The 24,729-nt window shown below is 44.1% G+C and overlaps 1 protein-coding gene across 2 annotated transcripts; it reads right to left on the bottom strand.

The window, feature by feature from the left end:
* Positions 1-1,199: 1,199 nt before the first annotated feature.
* On the bottom strand, positions 1,200-11,664 carry trim105 (tripartite motif containing 105). 2 transcript variants are annotated; one of them, XM_064326479.1, is made up of 7 exons: positions 11,533-11,664; positions 10,636-10,916; positions 7,827-7,922; positions 7,131-7,364; positions 5,052-5,071; positions 3,830-3,945; positions 1,200-3,485 (listed from the first exon to the last, which is right to left on the bottom strand). In XM_064326479.1, the coding sequence occupies exons 2-7, from the start codon at positions 10,906-10,908 to the stop codon at positions 2,932-2,934; spliced, it is 1,293 nt and encodes a 430-aa protein (XP_064182549.1). In that variant the 5' UTR covers positions 10,909-10,916; positions 11,533-11,664; the 3' UTR covers positions 1,200-2,931. The 2 variants fall into 2 exon arrangements, with proteins under 2 accessions (XP_064182549.1, XP_064182548.1); XM_064326478.1 differs by having other exon boundaries at positions 10,636-10,935; positions 11,533-11,654.
* Between the last annotated feature and the right edge of the window lie 13,065 nt (positions 11,665-24,729).

Here is a 24,729-nt window from a genome sequence, read left to right as displayed (position 1 = left end):
CAGGGCGGCTGATTCCTCCCCCAACACGAGCAGCAACAAGGTCTCGACTCTTTGCAGTTCTGGCCCCACGATGGTGGAACGATCTTCCAGTGGAGGTCAGAACAGCAGAGTGTCTGAGCACCTTCAAACGGAAACTCAAGACGCACCTCTTCTCTGTGTACCTCTCTCCTCTTCCCTAAACCCCCTCCCATAACTATTAAAAAAAAAAAAAAAAAAAAAAAAAAAAAATTTTTGGTTCAGACTATCTTGTTTCTCCTTAATGTATGCATCATAGTAAAGGCTTTTTATCTGCATGTTGTTCAATGGACTTAAGTGGACTTGATCCTGAGTTTGGTTACACTGTTGTAAGTCGCTCTGGATAAGAGCGTCAGCTAAATGCCTATAATGTAATGTAATGTAATGTAATGTAATGTAATGTAAAAATCAGGCCACTGCCACCGTTTTCCCCTCCGGCGATCGACAAACTCCTACGATGTCTGTGCACAACCTCCCCCCATTCCCCACCCACACCCCCACCCCCACCCCCATGTCCGCAATCTCAATCTCCCAGGTCTGCGGTTGCAATGTTCACAACCGCTCCCCCTCCAATCTGCCAATCCTTATAAAACCTCCATTTTTAATATGACCCTTTTTAACATATGATGGAAGCCCCCCTGGATGCATCTGAGCCTGGAATACGGATCCCTGGATCAGAAATGGTATAATATATACAAATTTCCTGAGATGCACACAAACCTGTGGAAGCTCAGATGTTTTATGCTGTTTTAAATCCCATTTTTATGGCGCAGCTACAGCAACACCAAGACATGCAGCCCTTTGATGACAAAGAAATCTCAAAGGGATTTGCACGGCCGCATTTAAAATGCTCATTATTGTGACCTACTTTTCAAATGATTACATTTTTTTTTTTTTAAATACTTAATGGGGTGAGGCTCAAGTCATTCCAGGTGTGGAGAATCAGAGGACATGCCATTAATGCCACAGTCACCCCAGCCCTGGAGTCACAGGGGTGGAGATAGGCAGACAGAGCCATACAGGGTGCTATTGGACTGGAGTGTGTGTGTGTGTGTGTGCGTGTGTGTGTGTGAGCACAGAAACACTGCCCACTTGTGTTGAATTTTGTTCTTTTACTGAGAGCATGCACACACACACACACACACACACACTATTTTCTTTTCAAGTGAAAAAAAAAACAGCAATTGAGTCATCAGAAGGTAGTTTATTTTCGTTTATTTTCTGAAACTACAACCATTCTCTAATCGATCACATGGGAGTACTGAGCAGAATTGAATAACTGATTTATTTTCAAAAAAGTGCAGTTAAAACAAGATTATCTGATTTAAAAGTAAGATCCCAGTAAGATTTATTTTACAGAAAATTAAATCAGCAATTTTTTAAAAATAGAGGTCTTGCTTGAATATAAACCCTACTTCCATGGTTGAACAGTTCACCTGGGAGACTAACTGAGAAAAGCAATTATACGACAGCAAGGCCAATCTGAATCAAGCTGTTCCTGTAGGAAAATGTGTAGTGCAGACCAGCTTGACTCAAACGAGTGTGTGTGTGTATGTGTGTGTGTTGCTACTGTACTACGGAGAATAAAGTGAAGAATTTTCCAGTCATAAAGTGGTTTCAAAGTGCAAGAAGTACATCACACATACATGCATCTTAAATGTCTTGAAACATAGCGACAGTCTATAAACCATAACCTCTATGTTTGTCTGACCTGTAGATACACAGCCCCAGAGTGCTTTGCAGTGAGGAGAACAACCCACTCAATCGCCCATACTGTGAGCTACGTCGCTAACGCACTTCAGGTATCTACCTCAGATTTATGACGCTAACACACTTGAGCCATGCTACCTCTCATGTAGTATTACACACCACATGATGGATGCATGGTAAAGGAAAAGACTACAACTCCCGCATACATCCATACTACTGCATGCCTGCCAAGGGCAGGTGTGGGGGAGGTGTTGATGTGGAGAATCACTGGATGGACTCCAACTCAGCTCTGCAGAGACACGTGTACTGCTCTAACAGTCACATCAACTTCGCTAATTAAAACAATTATTTTCTCCATTTGGCATATTCAAATATTTTCAACAAACAAGGAAGCGCTTGCCAGGGATTAGAACAGTGGCTTTTGCTGTAAATAAATAAAGATTTGACCACAAGGTAAATTGAGAGGCATGCTGGCACAGACATGCACTTGGCTATTTAACTCAGTTAAGCAGTGGAAGAGAGGAGGACGTGACTGGCAGAAAACCCTCTATGGAACCGCAGAATACAAAGCCGCTAAGGTGCACTCCCCAGCGCTGTGTTATCCAGAGACGTGCCACTAGATGGCACTAAGAGCAGAGCTATATAATACAGGGAAGCGCCTGTAGGGGGCTCACAGGAGCTCTGTATAATACAGGAAAGCACCTCTAGGGGGCTCATTGGAGCTCTGTGTAATACAGGGAAACACCAGTATGGGGCTCACGGGAGCCCCGTGTAATACAGCAAAGTGCCAGTAGGGGGCTCACAGGAGCTCTGTGTAACACAGGGAAGCGCCTGTAGGGGGCACATGGGAGGTCAGTGTAATACAGGGAAGCGTCTGTAGGGGGCTCGCAGGAGCTCTGTGTAATGCATGTAATGCAGGGAAGCACCTGTAGGGGGCTCACTGGAGCTCTGTGTAATACAGGGAAGCGCCTGTAGGGGCACACAGGAGCTCGGTGTAATACAGGGAAGCGCCTGTAGGGGGCTTGCAGGAGCTCTGTGTAATACAGGGAGGCACCTGTAGGGGCACACAGGAGCTCGGTGTAATACATGGAAGCGCCTGTAGGGGGCTCGCAGGAGCTCTGTGTAATGCATGTAATGCAGGAAAGTACCTGTAGGGGGCTTAAACAGCAGTCTGTGACATGGTGACGTGCCAGTCAGGCGAGGTGCTCAGAGGGGGTCTTGGGGGAAGTGGAGCAGCTTGATTGGCTGAGGCTTCTGCCCGCGCTCGCTCACGCAGGTGCTGAAGAAGGGGTAGGCGCGGCCGCGGGGGCCGTGGCGGAAGCTGTAGATGAGCCGCATGCTCTCGGCGTTGTAGAAGGACACCAGGCGCTCCTCGCAGTCCAGGAACACGCCCACGGTGCGGGGCGGCGGGTCCACCCGCAGCGGGGTCCAGGGCTGCGTGCCGGCCCAGTAGCGCCCGCCGTCGCGCAGGCGCAGCGTCCAGTACCCGTTCTCCGGGCTCAGCTTGGCCCGGGCCCGCCGGTCCACCGCCTCCAGCGCCACGCCCAGGTCCCACTTGGCGTTGCCGGCCACGCCCACCTCCCAGTAGTGGCGGCCGGAGGGGAAGCCCTGCGCCGCCAGGACGTTGACGCACTGCGTGAAGCGCTTGGGGTTCCGCTTGTACGGCAGCATCTCCTGGCACTCCACCACGCTGGTCTTGTCCCGGGACAGGCACAGGCTCGGGTGAGCCGTTTCCGGGTCAAAGGTCAGAGCAGCGGGGGCTGAGGGCGAGGAGGCGAAAGAACAAAACCATCGAGAAACTCACTTCCTGTTAAAAACCGAGCTGCTTTCTCACAATGCAAATGACTCAATGCCACTTCCACAGACGTGCTTTCTCAGAATTGGTCACTTGAACTGAAGACCGCATCTGTCTAATGCTGCACACATTACAGTTTTTCATGTTCAGTATAGACTGAACAAACAAATAAAGATTCCAACAGCTTTTGACAATCATGGGAGAGTGATAAAGCCCGTACTGGGTGGAGCCTGCATACCTGCATGTCCGTATACCTGACACCAGGATACCAACACACCCGCACACCCGCACACCCACACACCCGCTTACCCGGTCTGAGCAGCCGGTACATCCTCCTCCAGGTGATGTACTGCAGGGGGCCGGAGTACCTGCCGGCGAAGGCGCTCACGTCAAACTCCGCCCCCTTCTCCACCTGCAGGGAGGGCCTGGAGAAAAGACCGCAAAAAATAATTTAGAAAGATCAAACAAAGCGAACCTCCCCGTGCGCTGGACACAGACCTCACATACGGCAGTCGTCGGGAGAAAAACCCCAACGAACGTGGCCCTCGGCAACGGGGCAACTGCTTCGCTGAGGTGCCTTTTCAACGCCTCCATAAAAATAACATGTTCGGGGACCGGCGCGGTCGGAGTAAAAAGGTTGCGGTGACATTTGGCGCCACCGGCGGCTTTAAGAGCGATAGCTTATCGCGCGCTGGGATCGCGCTCGCTGCCGCCGCCGCCGCGCTCTGCATCATAAAGGAGGCGTCCTGCGGCGCCGCAAATGGCTTCTGCGTCCGCCGCGGTCGCACAAATCGAAAAAGGCTGCTCTGTGTCTGAAAGGCTTTAAAGGGTGAGCTGGGGGGGGGGGGGGCGCACTGACCAAGCAGCGCCATTTTCCATCACTGAAGGTACTTCAGAGACGAGACAGACTTTCTGGGAACTATCTGGAAAAGCTAACGGGCGGCTACGATACTCCGTGCCTCCACGCGAGGAGTTTAAGTGAGGACGTGTGCGGGCGTGGATCTCCCTCTCGCGTCTCTCCCGGTGTAATGAGCAGTTTTACGCAGACGGAACGATTAGCCTCCACCAAAAACAGCGTCGAGCGCCACGGTCTGAGCGCTACAGCGAGGCCAGCCTCGGTTTTGGCAGCGCGCTGACAGACGGAACCGATAGAAATGTTTTATATTTAATCCGGTGAACGAAAACATCTTGGTTTGGTGAACACGACAAGACTGAGAAGTGAAAAGAAAGGTTTCCCAGAGAAAGACGTCCAAAGTTCAATCGACCAGCGGCTGCCATCTTGCGAAAAACACACTGCGTACATAAACAATCAAAACTGTGGCAACAAAGCAGGAAAATAAACAGCCCCCCCTACCCCCCCAACCCCTCCACCCCCACCCCCTTACCAGTTATCCCCACTTCCCAACAAAATAATCCGGTTTCATGCTACATGCTTTCCAATTACAAATATTTTCAGGAATATTATTGTTTTCTCTCTCCTGCTGTAAATAGTGTCACCACAATTACACACCCCACTGCGTGAGACACCCACCTGAAATTCACCTCCGGAAGCTAAAAGGGAAGGGAAAAAACAGATTAAACAAACATTCATACAATAAACGTGCATTCATGCCATATTTATGAAAAGAATCGTTATGTAACTGCACACTGTTCATACTGGCTTCAGAATCGAGAGCTGCCATATGATAAATTCATGAAGGCAGCGGCACACTGAGTTTCCCATAATGCACTGCGGCTCGATAAACAGGCCAGCAGCACGAGAGAGGAGACCCAGACTGACCCCGAATGGGTCCTGAGATGTGGTCACAGCTCGTGCCAATGGGCCTAGAATCTGAGACCCTGTCCCAGCACAGGGATATTACACACACACAAACCCGCATGCACACACATACACAAGCTCACGCACAAGCTCACACACACTCACACATACACGCTCACACGAACACACACGTGCTCACACACGCACACACATACACACATGCTCACACACCCCCTCACATATGCTCACACACCAACATACACACAGTCAGACACACACACACACACACTCTAACGTGTCTCTTTGGCTCTGAAGAGCTTCACCAGCTGTCAGCACTGCCGAAGGCTCCAGGAATATTAGGCTGCAGGAGAAGCAAACGTTGATCTTACAGCAAACATCCTGCTCTACTGAATAAACATCGCTCCAGGTGAAGAGCTCAGAGAAATTAAAGTGCAAAAACATTACAGAATAAAAACGGGGATAATTGACATTTTTCAGGCGCATTTTCGCACAGTGGCAGCATCCAATTTACCCCTCGGTGCGAAAAGCTCTCTTTTATGTAACCGTTTCCCACTGAACCGACTCCCTCCGAGCATGGTCACGGCACACACACACAGACGCATACACGCGCGCACACACACACACACACACACACACACACGCGCGCACACACAGACGCATACACGCGCGCACACACACACACACACACACACACACACACGCGCGCACACACAGACGCTACACCGCGCGCACACACACACACACACACACACACACACACACACACACACACACACACACACACACACACACACACACACTGAGGCTACCGTGTGGTCGGGTGAGACGGAGGTAAAGCGGGCAGGAGGAGAAGTGGGCCACCGAAGCGGGGAGACCGGCCCGGTGCTCCCCCCCCCCCCCCACCCCCCTCCCCTCCCCCCACCCTGAGGCTGTCCCTCGCACACACAAAGCGCCTCCACGCAGATAATGGACGACGGCTTTCATCTCCTTAGCGGGGCATTAATGGTCTAAGCGTTTCCCCACCTCCCCGGGGGTCTGCGCACCTATGAATTTTAAGTGGGTTTACAGTATCTGCCGATACCCAGGAGGGAGGGGGCTGCCTGCAAGAATGTCTGCCTGGACTTTGCATGAGAGAAGGAATGAAAGCGTGGAGCACGTTGTACATTGGCTCCTGAGCATGTGCCAGTTGTGCCCAATGTGTCCTATGGCCACAGGTTACTGTGTCCTATACCAGTCCATGAGCCATTTCGGAGCTGGACTCCAGAGCGGGAGGGGCATAACTTACACGTCCTGCCAGGTGTGGGTGGCTTTACATCCCTTTCTACCTCCAAGCTATTTACCAGGTATCCGATGTCATCAGTGAGAGATACCTTTCCTCCCAATGGCGCTAGCCACTTCCTGTAGTGCCGTATACAGTCTGTACGGTGTAGAAAGGCCACTGGCTCTCCCGTAGTACTGTGTAGCCTGTCGGGTGTAAAATAGTCCCTGGCTCTCCTGTAGTGTTGTGTAGCTTGTAGGGTGTAAAATAGTCACTGCCTCTCCTGTAGTGCTGTGTGCCCTGTAGGGCGTAAAATAGTCACCGGCTCTCCTGTAGTACTGTGTGAACTATAAGATGTAAAACAGTCACAAAGTCACAGGCGACTGAATCAGAAATCCTGGGTGGTAAGGCGTGTGTGTGTGTGTGTGTGTGTGTCTGCATATCTGCACGTGTGCATTCACATGGCCATGTATGATTTTGCGCAGTCTTCATAGATGCCGCGCTGTGCTGACATGCGCTTTAGCACCGGTCTGTCCTTTAATCAGAGCCCTCTCTGAGAGGCGGGCGCTCACCTCCAGCAGCACGCTGGTCTCCACGGCGTCAGCAGCCTGCTGCAGCACGCGCACGCTCTCCTCCGCCTCGCGCACGGCCGCCCGCAGCTGCTCCAGCCTCCGCTCCGCCCGCTCCAGCAGCTCCTCCTGCTCGCGCCGCAGCTCCCCCAGCACCTCCTGCTCCTCCTGCTGCAGGAGCTCCCGCAGAGCCTGGAACTCAGCCTGCACCCGCGCCTGGAGCTCCGCACCCACCCTCTGTGTGTGCGAGAGAGAGAGAGAGAGAGAGGGAGAGTGTGTGAGAGCACGAGTGAGAGAGAGTGTGTGTGTGAATGTGAGTGTGAGAGAGAGAGAGTGTGTGAGTGAGAGTGAGAGAGTGTGAGAGTAAGAGAGAGAGAGTGTGTGTGGGCGTGAGTGAGAGAGAGAGAGAGCCAGAAAGAGATAGAGGGAGAGAAACGTCAACGAAATCCAGGCGAAGTACTCCTGACACCAATTTTCATGATTTTAATTCAAAATGACTCCTTTAACAATACGCACATCATGTGTTCACCTAGAGAATGCAAGCAGCAGCTGAACAGTCCAGTGATTTAGAAAGCCAAACTGAACCCGTGGAACATTTACTAACGCACACCCACACTTTAAGAGCTCCTGTCACATAAGCCAAGAGTACAGCGAGTCGCTACGGCTCTTAATGCTCTGCAGTAGCCCTATGGAACAGACCTTTATGGTGTCCACCTGCTCTTTGTCCTGGCGAATCATGTTCAGGTACTCCTCCCGCTTGGCGCAGTGGGACTCCAGGGAATCCTTCAGCTGATTCTGAAATCAGAGCGGGATCGCGCGTGAATTCTGGAGCCTCTCAAACGGCTACATCTGCACCGCGTTTCCCAGGGGCGACCGGCTGGGCTTCGCGCCATTTCCTGTGGTTTGGACAGTCACCAGCAGTTACCCGCGGGACGCGAGCGCTTCCCGGTCGCGGTGCCGCTCGAGGTCTCCGTTTGAAGTGCGCGCACCTGGAGAAAAAGCGTGAAACGTTCCTCATTTCAGCCCTCAGAGACCCGAAGAGTACAGCAGAGCGCAGACGCAGATGAAAGCTTCGTATGTGAAATTAGGCTCACACAGGAGTGCTGCTGCTTACTGTACATACGACATATCCCTGAGGGCAAATGGGACCTCGCAGATCCAGTTTCAATGTAAACAGGACAATTTGAGCAGCTCAGCACTCCCCAGTTACAGATGATGCCGTAACAAATTTTATTTATTGATCTGAATTAGGCCCGGTAAAAAAAAAGTTACATCTGAGGTGTTTGCAGTTTTGAAATGAACCGAAAATGATTACGGTGACACAAATGCAGGCCGGCGGCGGTGATTCCAGGACCCATTTCCCAGAAAACCCGAGAGGGTCATGCCACAATTGGCTTGACTCCACTGCGGGTGACCTGAAAGTCGATGAGTCAGCTACTGCCTTCGGCTATCCAAAAAGGGAACCAGCCAATTTCTGTCATATGATAACAATGAGGCAACACCATTTACTAAAAACAGGCAAGAATCTAGTTACACACCAATATAAACCAAAGTCTATATTGACTTTACCATGAACTCATTTACGCAGCAAGTAATACAGAAATGCCAAGACCTGCTAAACGTTAACTAGAGCCACAATTACTGCGTGCACAAAAAATCTGAACAACAGCATTCCTTTGAATTTGCGTGGCATGTGATAAGCCAAAAAAAATCTGCGGAACTATCCTAACCCGAGAAGCTTGGACGGAATAGTCTAGATGTGGTAGAGATTCCCCAAACATGACTCTTTACAAGTAAATATGTGCCACATGCACTTAAAATTATGCAGAACTCAAACAGATCTGAATGAGGCTTTACATTTCATTCAAAACACACATGGCTCCCTTTCACAAAGTAATTACTGAAATAACCCTGAACTTGCTTTTCAGTGGTGTCATGTGGTATGAATCCACAGTTTGAGATCTGGTGGAAAATGTCCACTCAGATCAATAAGGCAAGCCATTAGCCACTGGACAGGCCAATCAGAAGTGGAAGCGGCCCTGTGGTCATCCAAGACCTTGACTGTTCGGCTCACTCCTCGCAGTAATAAAAATTCCAGCAGCTGGAATGTTCTTTCAAGCTACATCGCAGACAGCTGACCATCTCCTGAATTCTGAGCAGTGAGAAAAACACATGAACACTCACTTCTGAGCTTTTAATACAGCTTGCAGCCTGTAGCAAGGGTTTAAAGAACCACAAATCTCTCCTTTTAACAGAGTGGCTATCGGGCTTGCTAATGTTAGGGGACTGCCTATAAGCCAGAGCCCTCCTGCTATTTACACATCTGATTTGCATTTTAAGAGCTTTACCAACTGGTGACGGGGGTCAAAAGCTTCTAAATCCTGTGGAGTTTTTCCAACTTTTTAATGAAGGCCAGTTAAAAACAAGTGAAACCAAATAGCCAAGCTAAAGAATTACACCCAATAATTTATTGAGAAATTCAGTGAAACACAAATAATTAATTATTACATCAGTGGTTGTGAAAACTTGCATACATTTGAAATGCTGAAATACTGCCAAATTTATTGTGAAGAGGACCTCCTGACGATGCTTAACACTATGTTAAAAAGAGAGCCACATAAACCCTTTCTTTTTTCGTAGATTTTCCCATCATTCCGTGCCAAATAGGTATTACTGAGTTGTGTCCTTTGTAAACAGACAGAGCTATTCGGTGACCTCAGCCCACAGACCCTGTGCTGGACATGGACAATCGCACTGTAAAAACACACTCCCTAAAAGGCACAATTTATCTAAATGTTAGGCAGTACACCACTGTTTTGGTGACTGAAATTGTTATGAAATAGCTACTTTAATATTTACGTGGTGATAGACTTTATTCCTTTCACCTGCTTTGGTTTACTTTGTACTTCAAAAGAAACCCAGACTCCCGTTAATGGCCAGTGTCAACTAGCAAACTACATCAGCATAGACACAAAATACTTTCTTGGGAATAACAAAAAAAAAAAAAACAATTAAAAAAAAAAAAAATTACAGAAATTTCAGATGGATAAGAATTTTACCAGTTACCGATTTTTAAGTTCCATGAAAGTGGGGATCTTGAAAAATCTCTGTGCAAACATTCGTAGGAACATATATATAGTACATTGGTTGATGGGGGATTCCAAACAGATGGCACAAGAAAGTACTTAAAATATTTGGCCTCAGCATATTCAGTTGTTTCCATCCACACATATTTTAAGTACATTTTGCGGTACATGTCTTTGTCAAATCCAATCAAATCCATTTCTATTTGTATCGCGCTTTTTACAGAAAACTGTCACAAAGACGCTTTACACGGTAGCCCAAAAACAGCAAAAGCATAGCAAAAACCAGGCCTGAACCCACAAATATCAAGCACATAAAAAAGAAAAAAAAACCATGTCTGCGTCTGGCCAGACTGATGAATATCTGAAATGAATTGGAGAAGTCGATAGGCAACCTTTTTAACCAGCAAGGGCACGGAGCTCACCTGTAGGTTCTTCTGGTAGCCTTCGCCGGAGCTTGCCCTCACTTTCTCCACCATGCCCGACACGAGGAAGTTGGTCTGGAGCTGCCGGTCGGGGAACTCATGCCTGCACTGCGGGCAGGACACGGTACCCCGGATACCCCTCCAGTATGTGGAGATGCAAGCCCGACAGAAGTGATGCATGCATGCCAGCATGACGGGGTCGCTGAAGAGCTCGTAGCAGATGGAACAGGTCAGGTCTTCTTTAAGCGACGGCTTCTTGTTATCGCTCGCCATGGTGGACCCTGCGTCAACCCACGAATCCTGTCAGGCGTCGAGGTCGGTGTCGGCATAGGACCAACAAGTTACAAGTTTAAGACATGCATCATGTCTGATAAATGGCATTTACATTAACACACAATTTGCATTTATTTTTATTAACATTTTGCTTAAGAGTAGACTGGTCTGAGAGCCCACTTGACTGCCAACAGCTGTAATCAGAATTTGCACTTGGCAAGAACGAAGTTGCTGTTCGTGTGTTAGGTAGTTTTAATAAAATGTCACACCAAATCACATTGTTTGAATAGCCTACAATAACGAACTACAAGGCCCGCACTGACTGAGAGTTTCAGCGTGGTTTTCCCAACATTTAATTTATCCTTCGTAAACACCACAGCCAAGGTTAACTATGCAGCTCGCTAGTCGTTCCAGCTAGCAAGCTAACTACTTTTTTCCAAAGTTACCTGACGTTTCAACCCGTTTAACGCGGACATGCTATTGGCAAGCGCAAACATAGCCTAAAAACAAAATAGCCTGCCATACCGACAACAATTGCATGTTTTTAAATATAAAAGATACGCCTGGTGATCTACTAAGTTATCTACTCGTCTCTGTGTACTTATGTTATTTTGACTTCGATACCTTATTTTTATCCACAGGAGAAAGTTCAGGTCCAGCACCCTGCCCTGTGTTTTTACTCCAATCTACTTACTTCCGGAAGTCTGAATTTAGCAGGATTGACAAACCTCAGAGCCAATAAGAAGCTGCGTTATCTGCCTGCTTCGTATTTATTGGACTACGGCTCGGATACCTTTGTCCCGCTTATGTAAGGCAGGCTTGTGATCATGGGGATATAGGCACTGTTCTTTCATTTTTTTACAAGGTGTGCCGTAAATGCTGCTGCTGCTGCTGCTACTACTACTTGGTCGTATACTACTAAGTAACAACAAGAATAATAATAATAATAATAATAATAATAATAATAATAATAATAATAATCCATATATTACACAGTAGCCTGTAGGAATAACACTTAGAAAGTGTTTTGTCAAGACATGGTCACATTATGAAAAGACTCATAATAAAACATAATAAAACTTGATAGTACAAGGGTCTTAGACTGTGGAGTAAAAAGAAGTGGCGTCTAGAGGCACACACTGTGAGACAACGCTTGGCTGTGCTCTCATGAATTTGCAGAGGACGCTGCTGTGCTAAAACCTGTTCAACGGGTCATTTAGTGTTTGCAGAAAAGAGAAAAACTTGGGCAGACTGTTAAAGAATAATTGTGACTGCATGATTACACAATTACATTACCTTTTGCTACAGCCGACAGCCACTGAAAACAATCCTGCCAGCAAATAATGAGACACATTGTGAAAACAGGCTCTGTTCCTTGAGAGAGTATGTCAGCATTTACATCTCTCCAAAGTGAGTGGACAAATATGTCATCTAAGCTTTGGTGCATTAAATTGCATTCCACAATTCATTACATTTACTCCCCAGTGAATCATCCTTCACGGCAAGCCCAATTTATTAGGTGAAAATGTTAAGTACTTAGAGCGGTCTGAAAATTGTCAAAACTCTTCTTTACATGAGCAAGCGATTCAAGTCTGAAAGAAATTTGTTAGACTAAAAATAACAAATGTGGATAACATTTTACAATATTTGTTCAGAAAGTTTTCCCAACATGTGGAACTAATATTATTTAGCTTGGAGCCTGACCATTTAGAGCCTTGCTTTGGAATGTGTGTGTGTGTGTGTGTGCGTGCGTGCGTGCATGTGTGCGTGCGTGCATGCATGCTTGTGTGTGTGTGTGTGTGTGTGAGATTGTGTGTGCATGCATGCGTTTGAAAGAATGTGCACGTGTATAACCTCAGACTACAGACCACGGTCCACTGGTTGACTACTGTGTATGGGAACCACGGACACATCACAGTTGACCGGTTGAGTGAGCTAGACAGTCAGCCAGTCAGTCACAAGCTGCTGTGGCAGTGAAGGAAATGCATGGCTCATCCTCAATATGCCTGGCCTGCATTTTGAACTAAAGGCACTAGGGGCATTAAACCCAAGCACTGTGTCTGATAAGGAAGCATAATCCCTATATTTACGGGATTGATTCGTATACTGCTCTTGGAGGAGACCAGCCTTAACAGAGCACGAATCAGAAGAGCCAGCTGTTGGATTTGGGGACCTGTCTTATCAGGCCATTATTAGACCTTTCACTTCTTCTCCCTAGGGCGCCTAAGCTAAACTACTTGTGCTACTAAGATTTTCCCCTCATACCCCCCAATAAATCCCACTTATTGAAAACATAAATTTCCCATTTCCTGGAGCAACTTTCTCTTTGTGATTTCTTCGATGCGGGGGAACTGGCCTTATTGAAATGCTCCGCTCGATTGGCGGAGTTACTGGGGCAGCAGCTGGCATTTGTAGTTCTGCTTCCTCCTCCATTCTTGTGTGTCCATCTCAGCATGCCTTCTCCTTTTTTCTCCTGTCTTCTCCTATCCTGGCGCCCCATGCAGTTCTGACTGTACGCAGACAATGCAGGTGTGTGAATGGGTCACGGTCACAGATTAGGCCTGACTGCTTAAGAAAGGGGTTCAGGTATGGCAGGGTTGTCATTATTCCCTTTTCAAGATGCGACAAGCAATTCTGTGACCCACGCCATGGTGATTCAGATATTGATGGGGGAGCGGTGTCTGAGACTGAGGAATCCCTGTGCTGAGAAAGATTAAGACCAACCCGAATAATGTTGCTGAAAAGCTTTGATTTGTTCTGTCTTTCTTATTTTAGCTCACTACGTTTGTCAGGATCCCATGTGGGTGAACGGTGAAGATTTGAGTTTGTTTGTTTATTTGTGTTAAGAACTGACTCTCTCTAATAGAACTCTGACGAAGAACAGAATTCCCACATCGCTCCGTGTCTAGCTATTCTCTCCCTGGGGCGTCACCAATGTGTGACAACCAGCATTTGGAAAGTTATTTGCCAAAGCGCTACAGAGGATGGGACAAACCATTGATCGCCTGTTCGCCTTATAAATAAAACTGCATCAGAAATAAACTCTGTATATGTCTGGAAAAACTCAGACCGCCTCCTGGCTGTTGGTCCCAAGTGAATAAGGCTTTTCACAGCAAATGGTGTTGGGTTTTAAATCACCTCCTATGCCAGGAGAACTGTAGCACTGATATTTTGTCTGGATCTGAAGTGATGGGGTTGGTGTCTGTTGACAGTGACGTTCAATGATCATGACCTGTTTCAGGCAGAATCTAGAAATGTTTTATATTGTATTAGTTTTGATGCATGTACTTTAACTGAAAATTGTGGATAACCTTGTTTAGAGCTTGCATTTGTCTGTATTATAAAATAACAAAAAATCCCCCAATGGCTATATTCAATTATTTCGGTTTTAACAGAAATTACTTTCAAACACCCAATGAATATTATAGTTACAAATTCACAGAAAGTGTTACGGGAGTTCTAAATTTATTCTGAAATAAAAGAGGCTTAGCTACAGTTGAGGAGCCCAGCATAAAGATTCACCTGTCTCACCTCAGGGCCTAGTAGCATTTTGAGGAATAGAGAGACAGGGAAAGGGTCTTAGCAGCTGAGAGAAAGGGAAGTATCTGTGCTTTTGTTGACATACTATTTTGGCTGACTGCCCATTTGGGTTTAGACCTTGCCTGTAGGTGCAGCCAATTGAATTGACAAGTTAGCCTGGGTGCCTGACTCTGTTAGACTTTTCGTTTGTACTGTTTGCTGGATCTAGGAACAAGTAATGGGGAAGACTGATGTATAAGCGTAGCTAGGTTCTAAACAGAGTTTGGCTTTTTATTTGTTTGTTTTTTGTCCTGTTCACCCTGACATTTCCCAGTCCCTTAGTAAAACCTATTGTTGTTTCTTCATGGTTGTTAAGACCCAGTCTAGATCAGACCATAACAGGAAAAAAGGTAAACAAAAGGGAAATGAGTCATTGAAATGTCTACTGCAAATAGGCCAGACATTCCGGTCCTTAACTACCTAACCAAAAGCTATCTAAATCTTATCTAGTCTTCAAAGGCTTGCTGCGTTTTCCGGCTTTAAACACTGAGCTTCGAGGCTCTGAGTCTGCTGACTGAGACCAAGTGTCGAAATAGCGTATCCCACGGAGATAAAATTTCACCCAGAGTTACCTTCAAAAATAACAAAGGAAAAACAACAAAGCAAAATAACACAATGTCCCGATGGAAGGATTTGTAGTCCACCTAGGAACACACCCGAACTCACCAGAGTCATTATATGGCGAACAGAGGTGCTAGAGGACAGTTGAGGTTGAATTGAATGGAACAGGGTCAAACACATAAAACTACAGTTGAAATGCTTAGAAATACCTCAATTACCTATCGATTCAAGTGACTTTCTTGTAGTTATCAAAGGTTTAGGTTGGTTATGGCCAAAGGGTAATTGTATACTTCCTAGGAAATTGGGCAATACTCATTTTGTAATAGAGGTGTTTTCCAAAAAAGTATTATCTCATAGAGGAGGTGTTTCTGAATATTTCAGTTTTATATGAGAAAGCTGCTTCACAAGTACTTTATGATAGCTTTGTCAGACTCCAATAATTTGTGCGTGATCTGTAAGTAACAATTCATCCCTAAATGTCTCTAAATTAATAAAATGATGGTCCTGATATGTTGTAAATACAAGTGAAAGGTGGTAGTGGAGACACAAGTTAGTCCCAATAAATGTCCCACAATGTTTATCTGAAATGCCGGGACATTTTAAATTCTGCATTCTATCCTATTTTACAATTTTGCAATATTTTTCTATCCTCTACAAGCTGTGATGTGCCATATGTAATATTTACTGCCACAGGAAAACAATGTGAATCTATGAAATGCAACAAAACAAAATCTGTAATAGGGCCATCAACAGGAAGTAAATGCTTGTTGTTTGTTTGTTTTTTTGTTTGTGCTCCCATTGAGATGGAGATGAGCCGAAAGGCTGACAACCTCACCTTCAGTCAGTATGTATGAGAGGAACTGTTCCCCGAAGATAATTAGAACCGACAAAGCATTTTTCATCACGAGTATTAGTTTTGCTCATGCACCTCATTGCCTGAAATAGCCCAAGGCTTAATTAATGGCAGAGATCAGCACTTGCGATAAACCAAACAAACAGACACAGTTTAGTCAGTGCTAGGCTATGTGCTGGGGATAAAAAAACATTCTGTTTGTTAGGGCACTGTCTCTTTGAGCTTGACAAACCCTTCAGGTAAAGCACCTTTACTCTGAGAACCCCGTGACTTGCCGATGCAGAACAATCAAACTGACTTCTGTCAACATACCTGGAGGACAGTGCCGGTGCATTTGTGTGACCCGTAGTTGGTGCATATTCTGCACGATGCCAGTTGCGTTGAGGTGCCACGGGTGGGCATCCCTCTCGGGGCTGTCAGGAGGAAGCTTGGTGGCCTGGCTTGGCTCTATGAAGCACAGCGGAGAGTGCTGTTGATTCACTGGCTGGCCAGAGTGAGCTGATGAACAGGTTGCAGATACCTTTTGCTGTAGCAACTGCTACTGCCTACACTATGAAAACACTCTTTGCCTTTTTTCAAGACATCAGGTTGAACACCTGAAATTACTTTCTTATCAGTGTCTAAAATGACCTTAGGTGCAATGCAGGACAATGCTATGCCGTTGGACTTGATAATTCTAAAGCTCGATATCTCTAAGCTATAGCCTGCTTACTTACTATCTGAAGATTGAACCATATTAATGTAAATATTAATATAAGTTTCTATACTGTCAATATCTTCGGATACTTCATTCACAACTGTGCCTGACACACCCTTACCATGCTCTGCTAAATTCACATAATTGGGAAAAAAAGTTTTGTACAATCTACACCAAACAGCTATCTTTTTTTTAAACCAGTATCCCAGTGTTTAAGTGGCTGTCATATGCAATATGTTTGGTAACTTGACACTGGGCCCTGAGCACTTTAAGCTGGTGATTTTTTGTCAAAGAAAGACTTTTACTGCAGTTGCGTTTAATTTGAGTGAAGCTGCCGACAAAATGCGTTTCTTGCTTTTGAAGGTCACCTTGAGATGTTTCTGACAGGAGTGACTGGTGAGCTTGACACTTGGGAGGCAAATGTCTCCTCTGTGAAATGGTAATGATTCTGAACCTGTTTTTCATTCACCATTAATGAGCTTGACGGGTTTAGAAAGGGCCACTCAACACCAGATGCGGATGATTTTTTTTTTCTGAATTCAAATGTCTAATGTCTAGTGTCTAATGAGATGCAGCACGTCTGTGCACTTCAAATTAAAATATTTTAATTGCAACCAGGACATTTGGTTACATTAAGGAAATAACACAGATCAGAGCTTAGGTTTTGACTTTAAACCAAATGTTTCATTATTTTATTCAAACAAAACAGAAAAAAACTATCCCCAGAGCTGAGCTGCTAGATCAGATGCAATTGCGCAAACTGGAATCCATTGCTGAAGAGTGATTATAATACACTATCTAATGCACAAGAAAAACCTGCACAGCTTACACACTTTTACATATTATCAATTTCTGCAACTAGGTTTCTATTAAGTATGCTATTCAGGTGAAGCCCCTCAAGTGTACAACCCCACTGGATATTTGAACAAGCAATTTCAGCTACACTGTGCTGGAGTCCGTCCTTATTCAGAACCAGCAAAACTGTTAATTATGTAAAAACTACTGAAGAATTCAGGACCCTCATCAAACGTAGATCGCTATAATCCCGTCCTTTCTGAATATTGACAGTTTTTTCCACCCCCCGGGGAGGCTATTTCAAAAGGACTCCATGAAACCACTTGAAAGCGTGCAGGACTGAGCCAGTGGTAATAAACCCCACACGAGCTGGGAGCATCGCCCTTCCCACTGTTTGGCCTGACACTGCAACGGCCAGCTTTTAAAGTTCCTATAATTGAGAATATTCAGACTTAATGGTGCCGGATAATAATAGAACATTCCCCACTGTGAGAGGTGAGAGTCCAGAGAAGCAGTCTATTTACTTTTCTACACCTCCACTGCCAGAGCCATTCTGTAATTATTCCACAAATAAAGATTCCAGGCTGATTCGATAAAAAAAAAAAATTATGACAGACTCTTGGCATGAAAAATATGTACCATAATCAAAAAGGCATGCCATTTCAAGATGTTTAACAGAGTGAGAAAATTAATTCAGCATTCTATAAATATAACGACTCTATCACTTTGGAGGCAAGGCAAGATGGTTCTGCTCAGAGGAAGTGCCAGATTTAAAAGCAATGTGCATTGCAGTGGATTTTGTACAAATATTGACATTATTAATTGCATGGAAATGCATTATTTAGGACTTGGTAAGCCAAGACTCAAAGCAAATTTTCCCTTGTGTCAGAAGAACAAAAGGCATCAAGTTGATTAATTTTTATTATCACTATTAAGAGTTATCTGTATGGCTTGGAGGAGTTAGATAGTGTGGGCATATTTCCTGGATTAATCTGCAGGAGGAGTTATCAGTGTGTTGACAGACCAGTCAGCCATCAGAGAAATTGAGAAAATAAATAGAGAAACTGTGATGTAATGGAACTATTTTCAGATTGGCTGCTGCACAGAAATCGCGCAGCAAGTTTAATGCACAAACCCTTGGGAATATGTTATCATGTGCAAGGATACAACACTTAGTAAAAATAACAACACTGGGTCTTCTTTTTATTTTATAAGCCAATAAAACATTGGAAATACATCAGATGTTTAAAAACAGTTCCCAACTCAGTTCTTTTAAAGTAAACCAAAATGTGAACTGACTGCAAGTGAACTCAGTCTTTTTTGTGTTCACATTCAACACTCAACACTCTTTCTGCTCCACTTACGCGTTGATGAGATCTCAGACCACTTGTTGTTGACACAACAGCTTCTTTAGAACTCAAATCCCACTGATGTAGCATTGAATTATAGGTAGGGGTTGACATAAGTTGTATGCCAGTATGCATTAACAGCAAAAATGTTAAAATACCCTGCAATTTTATGTCCTAAGGGAATGCATAGCTAAAAATAAGTAGACATTTGGACCATTATGACATACAATTGCTGTGCATTTGAATCTTTTGCTGTTAATGTGTACTTCTGTTAACCCCTGATTATGGGTCATTTTCTTCAAGATGGCCTCTGAAGATGTGTTTATCATTTGGTTGAACTACCTTTAGAGGAAGCAGATGCAAGAAGAGCACCTCTGACCACCCAATCCCCTGAACACCACCAGCAGCCATTCTGCTATTTATTTCGAGACGGGTATGCTCAGAAAATAATGACATAGGTGGCCTGAGTTTGGTTCATTTCAGAGGGGTCTAAGTTTGTGTGGCATGTTCACATGTGCACCAAAAATTGCTGAGTCACCACTTGAGAGGCTGAAATGAACCAAGTATGGAAGCAGGTTTTCTGGCACCAGTAGCAACACTGGCCCGTTCTATTAAACTAAATCCATCGTTTGCAAGACCTGTCAGCTAAGCTCAACATCTCACCTGCTGTAGCATGGAAAACAACCAGAGAGATGAGAGAACGCTGTTAATGGTCTGTTGTTTTTCTGCATCCTGTTCTTTTGGATCATACAAGATGAAATGGAACAACCTTGCGTGCAAGTCCACTCTGTTCACATGGCTGTCTCCAAGCCAGATCTGATGATGTCACTGGCAGCAGTCTTGGAGAAGACCAGAAGGAGTTGCTGGTGTGTGATGAACCTGGTGACCCTGATTTGTCCTAGATTTGATACCATACCATAGTCTATCCACACGTGCTGGAATAGCCCAATAGTACCATTATTCAGCAGGCTTTGGTGCCATAACCTACAGTCATTATTATTATTTTTATTGTTATTATTATTATTATTATTATTATTATTATTATTATTATTATTGAGGCCAAGTAGGGAGCTGGACCAGACATCACAATTGTCAAGAAAAGCCAAAGTTCAGCCTAGCAACTGCAGCAAGCCATCATAATCTTGCTGCTCTTAACTTCCATAAAATAGCATTAGAGGAACACTAGCCATTCGTTCAGCGGCTGAGCCCCTGTGCCTCATGTTACAGGCTGAGTTATCACTAGTCTGCTCTCTGCCCTTTCTTTCTCATTGCTTCCTGAATCTCAAAAAATAGATTTAAAAAGAATGTGCGCCATTGTTTTTTTTTTTTCTGGGAATGTCTAATCTAAATAATTTAATCACTTCCTTGCTATTTACCGGGAAGAAGCATTTTCAGCTATGAAAAGCCCTGAGCTGGAGACAGAGCTTCCAGAAAAATGAGAGCAGTTTCTTCATTTCCTAATGCATAGCTATTAGCACGTAAGGCACTGTCATACACACTGAACCGCCACTCACCATTTAGATAATTACCTTTCAGCAGCCATTACTAAAATTCACAAAAGGGTTCTTTTGTTTTTTACATATACACAGAAAAATGTTCAGTGTTAAACTCTGATAGAGGACATTGTCTTCTGATGTCTTCTAATATTTGATCCCTCTTGGAATAAATAACTTTAAAAAGATGTTTATCTTGTATTCAGTCAGCATACTATGATAAAATTATTTTATTAAGATTAAGTTCCAATATTAGTTGTAAAAACTAAAATGGTTTGATATGTACTTTAGGAATATTCTGTTATGAGTTTTGATATATACATATACAACTTGCTAACAAACTGTATTTAGCTGGTTTCTGTCATGCCACATGATATTATTTCAATAAAGATCACTAAGACTGCAAAGTCCAGCAGTCCCTTATTCTTTCACTGAGGGTGTCAGTGATGGTGGAACCCCTCTTCTGGTCCCTCAGTGAACCATATAATTAATATACAGCTCCTGCCACAGGGAATTACCGCACAAAATTATTCTTCAAATCAGCGTCAAGGCCAATATGAAACTTGATTTGTGAAATATGAATACAAGTCTCCAGAGGCTACATAATGTAATATGCTCTCTCCTCAATTTGCAGAAGGAAGATAAGTGTGGATTATATGACTTTGGCCAGTGGTTTTTTTCAGCTCTGTATTCTGTCAGCACAATCAGTTCTGTATTTCAGTTGGAATGAAGCAGCTTTTACAAGCTAAACCAATGAATAAACCAAGTGTTCCCATCTGTTGCTAAAAAGAGGAAACACAACAACGTGTTGTTTACCTAAATGCAAAAAAAGAAAGAAATAGAAATTTCTTGACTTTTTTGTCAAAATGAATTAAATCAACAATGTGGCCTTTCACTCACTGTCAACATTCGTACTGAGAACAATTATCTTTATTTGAATCACTGAAGTAATTCTTTCTCCTCTTGTTAACCACTCAGAGATGCATTTACATTCATTCATTTAAATTAAGCTCTTTGCCAGAGTGGCTCACGGGAGCCAAGTACAGACCCCAAACACAGGCAAGAGAAAATTGAAGCAATGAGTCACTGCATAAAATATGAAACATAAAAAAGCGACAATAAACATGTTATTCTTAAGTACCTTAATAAAGATGTCAACCTTGGACAGATGAATAAACCCACCTCCAGCATACACACTCATATACATACACACACACAACCCCCACCATGCACATACGTCTTGTTGAAATTATATATGCACACGTTATTTAAAACAAATAACTCTGAATTCAACAAGGCAATACAAGCTGAAATACTGTGCACCTTTATATGGTCCATTTATTTCGCAGCCACTCTTATCCAGGGAGAATTACAATGTAAGATGACATAAGTACATCCATTAGCATGAATACCCAGACCACTGAGCATATGTGTGACATCATTAAGGAACAAAATGTAATTAATTTATCAAGTACATAATCATAATAAACGTAAACAAATTATCGTCAAATATGGTCATATAGCTAAAAGTCCATAATAAACCCAAAAAGCATGCTATAATAATCCAGAATGATGTATTCATGAATTAATCCATTTATATAGGGGAACTGCTCTTTGCTTCTGCAGAGAGACAAGGCAGACATAGGTCAGAGTCTGACAGAATCAAGTAGTAAAAATTGTCACCGTGCATATTTTCACCCCATGGTGTGGAAAGTACTCCCTGTTGTCCATAAAATATGAGCTTGAATGCCACTCTTTCCCAAAGCTTCTTAAAATGTGATTATTAAAATACATCAGACATCATTAAAATTCTCTAGTCTAAAACCCTCACACATCAATTAAAAAAATCCTTAAATAAATTATTAAAATCCGCCCTCCCTAAACCCAGAGATGAAGCGAGCTTGAAATGGAATGGTGACTGCTAAGGATGCTGGGAGGCTCATTCGGTTAAGGCACAGCACTGTGGTGAATCCTGGCAGTGGGGTTCATGCATGGATGCACCCGCGATTGCAGATAACTGGACATTCCAAATTAGTGTGGGAATTGCACATGTTCAGCCACATGTTGGGAGCTCATTTTTATTTATTTATTTATTTATTTATTTATTTATTTATTTATTTATTTATTTATTTGTTTTAAAAAATGGTGAATGAAGTCACAAATTCCCATTACTATCAGAAATTCCCAGGTCAGAAACAACCCTATATGTCCAACACCTCCACCTTTATACATAGAAGGACATCCTTTTCTTATTGAAGTAAAATGAGTGTTAATGCATAATGAGTCCTGTAATCAAAATAGTACTTTCTTTGGGACAAAAGTATAAATATCAAAAAGCACCTCTGTCCTGGGCACAAACAAGTAAATCGCCATAGGGTGTTTTAATAACAATAATCTCCATGACACTAGAACATAGCATAGATGCCCTGCTATAGTTCCATGCCTGCTGTCCTGTCCAAAACAGTGTTATGTTTTGCTAAGGGGCGTTGGGCAGGGCTGTGTTTCTCTGGCTATTAGGGGCTTGTCAGGAGAGCCTGCTGTCGTGGAGACAGAGAGCGGTAATAGCGCCCATTCTCCGGGAGCGAACCCAATCAGCGCCGCAAAGCGGGAGCACCCGTGAGTCATGACTAACTGCCATTGCGTAACTTTCACTCGACGGTTAAAACGCTGGCTCACTTTCCAGGAAGCCCCGCCCCCGCCGAACGGAGCGGCTGTTTCCCTGGCACCCGCAGGCGCGAGAATATTTGATTTTGTGATGGTACTCAGAGTGGCGCTTGCAGGCAAGACAAATGAGGCGTATTAATGGCGAACTCTGTGAGTTATGGCCGCCTCCTCACCACAGTGTCTGTGGGCCGCTTTAGGGGATTTGTGGATGGGGGGTGGGGGGTGGGGGTAAGGAGGAGGGGGGTGCCCAGGGAGCAACAGAAAATCCAGGGGGAGATCAGCAGTTTGTTTCAATCTTGGTCAGCTCAACTTACAGCAACCTTGGGTCCTGCCTGCCAATGCTTAAGGGAACGCATGAACTCAATTCAGGCTGTTTTTCTGCTGAATTATGCACATCCAGAGCTTTGCTTGTACTCATCATTTTTTGTTCATTTAAACGTTGTTGTTTTAATTTTTTACTTAAATATGTGTAGTGGCGCTGCGGCTGTGACACTGGATTGGATTGTGTGGATGTGACATGTGGTTTTCCATTGAAACCTGGCCGTATCCATGGTGACCGTTGCCGGCATTGTTGTCCAGGGAGAGCCGGATCTACCCCGTCTCATTGCGTACTCGTGCCTCCTCTACAGACCCGTGCAGTATGTTTGCATCAGCAGTGCATGAAGCTTCCCTCTTTGACACCATGCTCACCCATGGAGAAGACAGAAGCTGTGGCTGCTTAAATATGTGTTTGAATTGAAGATAACCCACAGCTTGGAGGGTAGCGGAATGTGCTTGTGATTTTAACTGTTCTGAATTTCCAGCCTGCCACCACGTCCTGGTTTAACAGGATTAGGGCTACCTGTTTTTGAAGGTGGCCAAGAGTGTACAATTTAGTTTAAAAAAGTGTTACTTATTACTTATTTATGATCTTTGCATTTTACTGTTTTTATATTGATATTTTTTCTGCAGCTATACAACACTGTTTGTTGCATGTCTGGTAAATTGCCCAATTGCAAGACTAATTACATCTTTATTATTTATCTGACCTACCGCAGGGGTGAATCATGTAACTTTTAATCATGAATGTACATTTTTAGAACTACAGGATCACGGCATGATTAAATCAGTTTAAACATTTGGCCGTCTTTGCTGAATATTAAGAAAAAAGGCCAATTTTTTAATCACTAGTGACAAATTTAATTTCCAGCCCACGATGCATAATTCCTATATCCATATTCCCTGAGTAATTTCTGATGAGCAGGGGCGTAGCTAGGAATTCTGGGCCTCTGAAAGAATATTGCTCTGGGCTGACCTTTTTAATAAAACAAATTGAATTTTGTTTTAAACGCCCTCAGTTGTGGAGGGGGTTGTTTGATGTGCTACAGAGCAAGCAAAGAAAACTGTAATGTGCCCCTGGGCCTCTATTTGGGCCCACTAAACAATGTCTTTATTTTGCTTCAATTTCATTTAGCCATGGAAGATATTGAGACCATTTGCTCTTTTTTTAATAACATCCTGGCCAAGAGATGCATGCACTAAATGACATGTGACATGCTGTATTAATTTTTTACAACAACAAGTAATATGAATACAGGAGCTCAAATGAAGTACTTTTTTTCAAATGGACCAAGAAAAAGAGTTTATGATATGAATAAAATACAAATGTACAATGTTTGCATCTTTGCTTACATTTTTCTTACATAGTTTTTTCTATGGTGACATTTCCCACCAGTAAACTTAGACAACAAACGCATTAATGACCTGTGACTGCCGTCAGCAATAAATGTCACCAGCTTGGTGGATTGTGGGTCTGTGGGAGCGGTCATAGCATAAGTCTGGATAAAGTGC

This window comes from Anguilla rostrata, chromosome 3, assembly GCF_018555375.3.
Source record: "Anguilla rostrata isolate EN2019 chromosome 3, ASM1855537v3, whole genome shotgun sequence".
NCBI lineage: Eukaryota > Metazoa > Chordata > Actinopteri > Anguilliformes > Anguillidae > Anguilla > Anguilla rostrata.
The sequence above is the reverse complement of the archived record's forward strand: the minus strand, read 5'-3'. Positions and strand labels throughout refer to the sequence as shown.